This window comes from Cornus florida, unplaced genomic scaffold (genome assembly GCF_030987335.1).
Source record: "Cornus florida cultivar Cherokee Brave unplaced genomic scaffold, ASM3098733v1 CherokeeBrave_3.0.0_Hap2_Chr03, whole genome shotgun sequence".
NCBI classification, from domain to species: Eukaryota; Viridiplantae; Streptophyta; class Magnoliopsida; order Cornales; family Cornaceae; genus Cornus; species Cornus florida.
The window spans coordinates 47089184-47096908 of record NW_026775573.1 but is presented as its reverse complement, the minus strand read 5'-3'; the positions used below and the strand labels follow the sequence as shown (position 1 = coordinate 47096908).

The 7725-nt window shown below is 32.8% G+C and overlaps 1 protein-coding gene across 1 annotated transcript; it reads left to right on the top strand.

Moving 5' to 3' along the window:
• Window positions 1-3227: 3227 nt before the first annotated feature.
• Window positions 3228-7525, top strand: LOC132298785 (cocosin 1-like). Its single transcript, XM_059795144.1, has 3 exons — window positions 3228-3540; window positions 6027-6753; window positions 6934-7525. The coding sequence occupies exons 1-3, from the start codon at window positions 3342-3344 to the stop codon at window positions 7085-7087; spliced, it is 1080 nt and encodes a 359-aa protein (XP_059651127.1). The 5' UTR covers window positions 3228-3341; the 3' UTR covers window positions 7088-7525.
• Window positions 7526-7725: the final 200 nt, after the last annotated feature.

The window sequence follows — 7725 nt, the reverse complement described above, 5'->3', positions numbered from 1 at the left end:
TCTATGTCGGGTTCCTACCTGGCTTTATTCCACTTCAGTCTCATTTTGGGGGGAATGATTATCCTTCTCTTCAAGATTCCCATTACCTCCGTTTGGACTTGAGAGATCTTGTCCTGGAAAGTTTTGTTGAACCGGTGGAACAAGGTGTTGCAAGAGCATTACATTTTGCTGGATCAACTGGTTCATACCCTGACTCAGAGTTTGAACCTGCAGTTTCAACACTGTAAGCCGTGCCTGGTCGTTTGGGACGTCCAGGTTTTCACCCGACTCTACCCTTTGACCAGATCCTTGCGACAGTTTTCCTTCGGTAACCATACCGGACTGCAAACGTATATACCCAACGAGTAATTAATTGATTCAAGGGAATCGTCGTTCCCACAGACGGCGCCAACTGTTGAGGCTGAAATTCACGCAGTCTGATACGATACCGTTTTCCTGCAAGGAAGAGAGGAGAAGATCGATGAACCTTGACAGCACCGGTGTGGTGCCTGCCAAGAGCTCTCCGACGATCAAATTAGTCACGGAGGTCTAAAAAAAAGGCAGGGATTAATTATAGTTTTTACGTCGTACTTTCTTTAATGGCTTGGTGCCCTATTTATGGCTGTCGATTGGAATCAAAATCGTTCCGCCGATGTCGATGGTTAATCTTATCTTCCGCTTATGCGAAATCATAGGAAATTTGTTGCCAGATTTGTCGGGGATATGATTTAATTCTTTTGACCTCCTCCAGTTATAATAAGATTATTCTTACCTGTTGAACCATGTCAGATTTCATTATCCTTGATAATGAAATCTATTCAATCTTATCGAGGGTAGGGTATGTTTATATTTTTTCCTATCATTTTGTATTAAACAATTGAGGGTAAAATGGTCAATTCACAGGTATTAGAAGTGTAAAAGTAAGTTGGGGTGTAAGTGAAAGTTAAAACCAAAATTTTCATCTAGCTGAAATATGACCCAACCTCAGAGGGTGGCGGTGTAATTTACCCTAATAATTTAGTAGCATAGATGTACATTCTAGCAACCAAAAAATTGAATGATTAATTAAACACTTGCTCCACCTATATATGTATGTAAATAAATACCATCATATATCTCCAAATCCTTTATCATATCCATATGCAGCATATACACCACATCATGAGTTCATAGTTCTTTATTTAATAAACACACACACAGAGAAAACTACAAATAGATATGGATATATAAAGTAATTATAACATGAGAATTCTAGCTTTAATTGATAGCATATTAGGTTGCATTACATATAAGAGATCAAAAGCAAGAATTAACTTGCTTGACTTTTCTTACAACAAAGGTGTAAAAATCTTCGCAATAGCAATGTAGGTAAAAACTTAATCCAACTAATTCTAGATATATAGATATATATCCAGTGATTGAGTTCAATAAAAACTCTTTTAAATTTCAAAATAAATTAAATGATAGATTTATCTCCTTATATATATATATATATATATATATATATATATATAACACGAGTCTTAAAAATCACGGTTGATTTAGGAGTATTTAATATTTATTACTTCAAGTCTTCAACCTCAAGCCCATAGATGAAAAAAGAAAACACATGGTCACTTATACTACAAAATGTATTAATTCCTTTTTCTTTTTCATTCGGAATTTCACTAAAAAAATAAATAAATAAAATTGATCAATTCAATTATATAAACATTGATTTTTTCAAGACAATTCTAAAAAGATAATTTAATAATATACTCACATTTTGGAGGTCGAGAATGCAAATCCCTTTAAGATCACCTTCATAATTTTCTCAATAATTGCGAGAATGTTTTAAGACATATGATCCTATGATTGTTTTGAATTTTTTTTTTTTTTTTTTAATATTCACTTTATCTCGTAAGAAGTTTCCACAAAAAAAAAAAAAAAAAAAAAACATTCGTCATATCTTTTGAATTCACTATAAATAAATTTGATAACTTATTTAGTACCATATAATAAAAAAATATTAAAAATTAATTTACAAATGACTAAATTTAAAAAACTTTCAATTAAATCGTATAACTTGCATATTTAACCGTTCATACACATCATATGTATTAAAATTTTGGCGAAGAGCACCAAACTTTTTACAAGAAATGGACCAGCGATTTGACATGACGAGGGACGAGGCGAATTGAAGTCAAATGGGGGCAATTTTAGAATATTTGAAAATTATTTCAAACGGTTGTCTCTGTTCAAAATAAGTGTTACCACACTGACACATCACAGTACCCCACCACGAAATATCATGGGGAGTACTACCTCTACTTCGGCCGTTGGCAGTGTCTGAATCTCAACCCTTTTCGAAATACTCAATCTGTCCTTAAAATATATATATATATATATATATATATATATCTATTTTTTTAAATTGTCTCCGTTGAAAATAAGTGTTACCACACCGACACATCCCAGTACCCCACCAAGAAATATCATGGGGAGTACTACCTCTAGGTCGGCCGTTGGCAGCGTCTGAATCTCAACCCTTTTCGAAATACTCAATTTGTCCTTAAAAATACATATATATCTATCTATTTTTTATTTGACTGTTTCAAAATAAATTTTTAAATTGAAAATTAAAGTATCATTATTTTTATAATATTATTAATTTAATATTTTTACATTAAATTTATAAAAAGTAAATTATTATACTCATGTGAATCATAAATACATTTAGTAATTCATTCACAGTCAATTTAACTAAAAATACTAAAAATCACCTTCTTACGAGGTTAGATTTTCAAATATATATATATATAATATTGATTTGAGAAGGAATGATATACATTACCGTTAGAGATATACATAACCCCTAGCTAAGACAATAAAAGTGAACTTTTAAGAAATTACGGTAATCAAATAGAAGATAAATGTAGAATTTATGTCAAAAAGGGTAAAAAAAAAAAATAAAAATAAAAAATAAAAATAAAAATATAATAATTAATTAATATTAATTATAATAAAATGATAATAATATTTTTTTTTTCTTGGTACTCACCCACACCAATGATTTCTTGTGCACCAGAGCAAACACTCCGTTCTCATCTATAAATACCAAGAGGACCAGGATATTAATTTCATGCATCTCTCACATAATTAAGGTACGCACATATATGTCTAAATATCTCTATCTATAGACTGACTTGATATATATATATATATATATATATATATATTCATGTGTACACAGGGCCATTACTTCTTCTTGTCTATAAGTAGAGGGAAGATCATGGTATTAATTTATTTTATGCATTTCTCACGTAGTTAAGGTACGTGCATCTCTCACACTAAATCTCTCTCTATATAGTAATAGAGGAAATATGGCGCTGAGCTTAGCACCCCAGAAGGCAGATGAAAAGGTGTTCGAGGGAGAAGGTGGATCATACCATAGCTGGTCACCTTCCAACTTTCCATTGCTTGGTGAGGCTAACGTTGGTGCGGGTGTTCTCATGTTGCATCCTCGTGGTTTTGCTCTACCTCACTATGCAGATTCCTCCAAGATTGGCTTTGTTATTCAAGGTTATTATTTTCCTACTTAATTTTCAACAAATTAAATTGTGTGTATATATATATATATATACACGTATATATTTGTGGGTTAATTTCTATATATTGTTATTATTATTTTATAAATGTTGAAAAGTAGATAGAACTCAAGATCTAGATGCTTTTTCAAGTGTTTTCTTGTGCTTCACCTAACATGTGATATTTTTTTTTAAAGTATACATCACAAGTGTGAGTTTCTTAGTCATTAGATCCAAGAAATAACATTGATTAATTTAATTTATTTTCTTGGTTCTCTCATATGTGTTGCTAGTCTATATATAATTACATACATACACAAATCTTTTTGGATAATTGTTTAGGACATTTCATTTTGTGGATCTGATGGAACTACATGGAGTCCACCTAATTTATTTAAATTTTAAAGTAAGTTACATTTCATTTCGTTGGGCAGTGGATCAGTTTGAGACGGGAAACCTTGTGGTGGTGGTAGGAGGTTGAGTGGCGGCGGTATACAGTGGCAGTTGTTGGTGGTGGTTTGGTGGAATTAGTGGCGGTGGTGGTTGGGGGCGGTAAGAGGAGGAAGAGAGAGAACTAGGACAGAGGACAGGGAAACCATGTTTGTGTCCCACTTGGCTGGAGAAGAATTGGTCTTTATTTATTTATTAAATGCTAGATCGGAAAGAATATAATATTTACATATTTTGTGATGATTAAGTCTTCGTAGTTTGAGCTCAAACCCTCAACAATTCTATGTTTGGGTAGGGTTTTATGTGGGTAAGTTATTCTGAGCCTATTATTTTGTCAAGGACAAGTTATTCCATACTTAGATACCTCAGAATATCAACTATGAGGCTATGAGATATTTATTTAATGAAGAAAATGATGAATATTATAATCGGGAAAAAGTACAACATTATTGGTCGGGAAAAAGTACAACATTATTGGTACGTACCACGATGTATCTTATATATGTTATTTATTTTATTATTATTATACTAACGAGAGAAATAATAATTTCTCACCATATATGCTGCCGTTGTATATTTTTTTTTCTGTTAAATTCACTTTTATTTATCTATGAAAGACTATTTATATGTAGTACTTGACAATAAGTGTTAATTTACACATAAATCTACAATAAAATATTTAAATTAAGGGTTGGACTTTGGAGTCTGACATGGGACAAAGAAAATCACTTTTTTTTTTTCCCCAAAGAAAATCACATTCACTTAAACCATGAAAGACTATTTATGTAGACTTGACAATAATTGTTAATTTACACGTATAAAATATACAATAAAACATTTAAATTAAGGGTTGGAGTCTGAGATGGGATAAAGAAAAAGTTGTGTGTTGTGTTGTGTCACTTAGGAATGACAAGAGGGTGGCTCCGTCCCGTTATAAAATATATTACACTAGCTGCATATCTATTTCAGAATTGGTTTATAATTATTCTATTATTTTTGTTCTTATTTCGATAGATAAAATATCGACTTTGCTCTATGTACTCCATTTAAATGCAAGGCGTGGAGGGAGCAGGCCGGGTTATGCTACTGTTCTTATGTAGTAAGAAATAATTAGCTCAGTGTGTTCAAATTGGATTGATAAATAAGATGGGCCAACTTTTAAATTATTAAGTAGTTTATATTAACATATTAACGAAGACTTCCAGTAAAATAACATGAGTATTAAAAATATTAAATATATATATTTTTTATGAATGTAAAAAATAAAATGTACATACATAATCGGGGCGGGGTCAGGACCCAAACTCGTTTCAAATTTTTAATTATTTTATCATACTCGTCTCAAATCTATTTAGGGGCCACTAAATTTATCTCATTAAAGGCGGAGCAAAAACTCACTGGATTAGAAAAAATTGCCATCCTAGCTATACTTGCCTCTCAATACTAGCATAAAATAGAATATAATCAAATAATAAACTTACATCTCATGTGACTGTGAGTAGATGGCGGACACAATTTGACACGGAAAATTACTAGTCGGTACAACATTTTAACTTTAAAGACTAACAAATTTTATACGGACCATAAAGTTGTTCATTTAATAAGAATTTCCTACAAAATTTACAATTTCATTGACAAATTTTTTTTTCTTCAATGTTATTTGACTATTGTCCTTTCTTATTGAAATCCCTTCAATATTATTTTCTTAGTGAATCATAACTATATATACCCTTTGCCTCTAATTTTTAATTAGTTTTTTAAAGGTGTATCAAGATGTTTTAAATTTTTCTTTCAAATTACAAGAAAATGACAATACCGATATTTCTATATGTATATAAAAAAAAATGTAATTTGGGACTTATTTGTAAAATATTTACTAAAAATAGGACTTTATTGCCTTAACAAAATTTTACAAGACTTATTGCTCCTTATACTTCAAAAAAGTAAAACTAATAAGTAATTTTTTTCTTTTAACATATTGGACTGAACCTAAACACACAGTCACACAGTTACATGACTTTGTCTCCACAGGTACCTGCACTGTTGGAATGGCATTTCCCAACACATCAGAAGAAACTGTCGTGATAGTTAAAAAGGGAGATGCAATCCCATTGGAAATCGGAGTAGTTTCATGGTGGTTCAACGGCGGAGACACCGACCTGGTTATCGTGTACCTGGGAGATACTTCCAAGGCTCACACTCCGGGGTCATTCACCTATTTCTTTCTCACCGGCATTCTAGGCATTCTGGGAGGTTTCTCACCCGAATTCGTTAGCAAGGCTTATGATTTGAACGAAGAAGAAACGAAAAAGCTCGTAAAAAGCCAAACAGGTGCTTTGATAGTGAAGCTTAACAAAGGAATAGCCATGCCTAAACCATGCAAGAACGCTAGTGATGGAAAGCTCGTGTTCAGCTTTGAGAATTCATCGCCTTTTGTTAAGGTCAAGAATGGTGGATTGGTGACAACTATGACCGCGGATAAACTTCCTTTGCTCGGAAAAGTTGGACTTAGTGCCAATGTGGTGAAGTTGGATGCTAATGCCATGTCCTCGCCAATGTACACCACGGATTCTTCTGTACAATTAACTTATATTGTGAAGGGAAGTGGTAGAGTTCAAATTGTGGGTATTAACGGACAAGGCGCATTGGATGCAAAAGTAGAGGCTGGTCACTTGTTCGTCGTGCCCAAATTTTTCCCGGTCACTCATGTTGCAGATGGAGAGGGAATGGAGTTTTTCTCCGTTATAACATCTCCAGAGTAAGCACCATTTTCATTGCCACACACACACTTGAGCTCGATCTCATACACACACATGAACAAATCATAGAAAGGAGTACCTTTTTTACATTTGAATTAGAAGTAAATTAAGCCTAGCTGATAATTAGCTCACACATACTATTTGCTTTGTTATATATATATATATATATCTCTTTGCAGGCCTGTATTTGAGAAGTTAGCTGGGAATACATCAGTTTGGAAAGCTATAACTCCAGTAGTTCTTGAAGCTGCTCTTGATGAGACTTCAGAATTTGTGGAACTTTTCAAGTCCAAGATTAAAAAGAGCACAGTTCTTGTCCCTCCAGGGAATTAATATTTGACAAGTTAATTATATAATTACCACTTCAGTCGCTGTTGTTGTGTTGTGTTTTTTTTTTTTTTTTTTTTTTTTTTTTTTGATTTTTTTGCTATCAGTCATTGTTGTTGAAGTTTCTATGTTGTGGCAGTAATGAAATAACGTAATTGCTCAACACATATCCTGTTTTTGTTGTTTCTACTGTGTTTTTTTTTTTTTTTTTTGTTGTTGCCATTGATGTTTTGTGTTTGTGTGTGCGCATGTGCATGAGGTTGATTACAAGGATGGTTGGGTGTTGGATAAGATTGTAGGGGAAATTGTACCGGCGCATTTGATCGTTCATTATAGCTCGTGTACTATGTTATGCACTCGTGCGTGTATTATACGGATAGTCTCCATGCGCCCGCGATTATTGCACGTGCAATATGCGTGCGTACTTGTGTGTGTATTGCACGGACGGTCTCGACATAGTCCGATGGGCACAACCAAGTTTTTCTCGGTTTGAATTGTAAAATTTGTACATGTTTATATGTTCTAATTTTATTGGTGCATCAAAATTTCAAGCTTATCAAGTAATAGGTTAGAAATGAGCGAAAAAGACTTCGGTATACTAGTTATACTATGTTTTCCGTGCCATTAATTAATCAATTTTATTA

Coding starts and splice junctions, on each gene's coding strand:
- LOC132298785 (XM_059795144.1), top strand. CDS start 3,342: ATGGCGCTGAGCTTAGCACCCCAGAAGGCAGATGAAAAGGTGTTCGAG. Junction 3,541..6,026: donor GATTGGCTTTGTTATTCAAG/GTTATTATTTTC, acceptor TTGTCTCCACAG/GTACCTGCACTGTTGGAATG. Junction 6,754..6,933: donor TCCGTTATAACATCTCCAGA/GTAAGCACCATT, acceptor ATCTCTTTGCAG/GCCTGTATTTGAGAAGTTAG.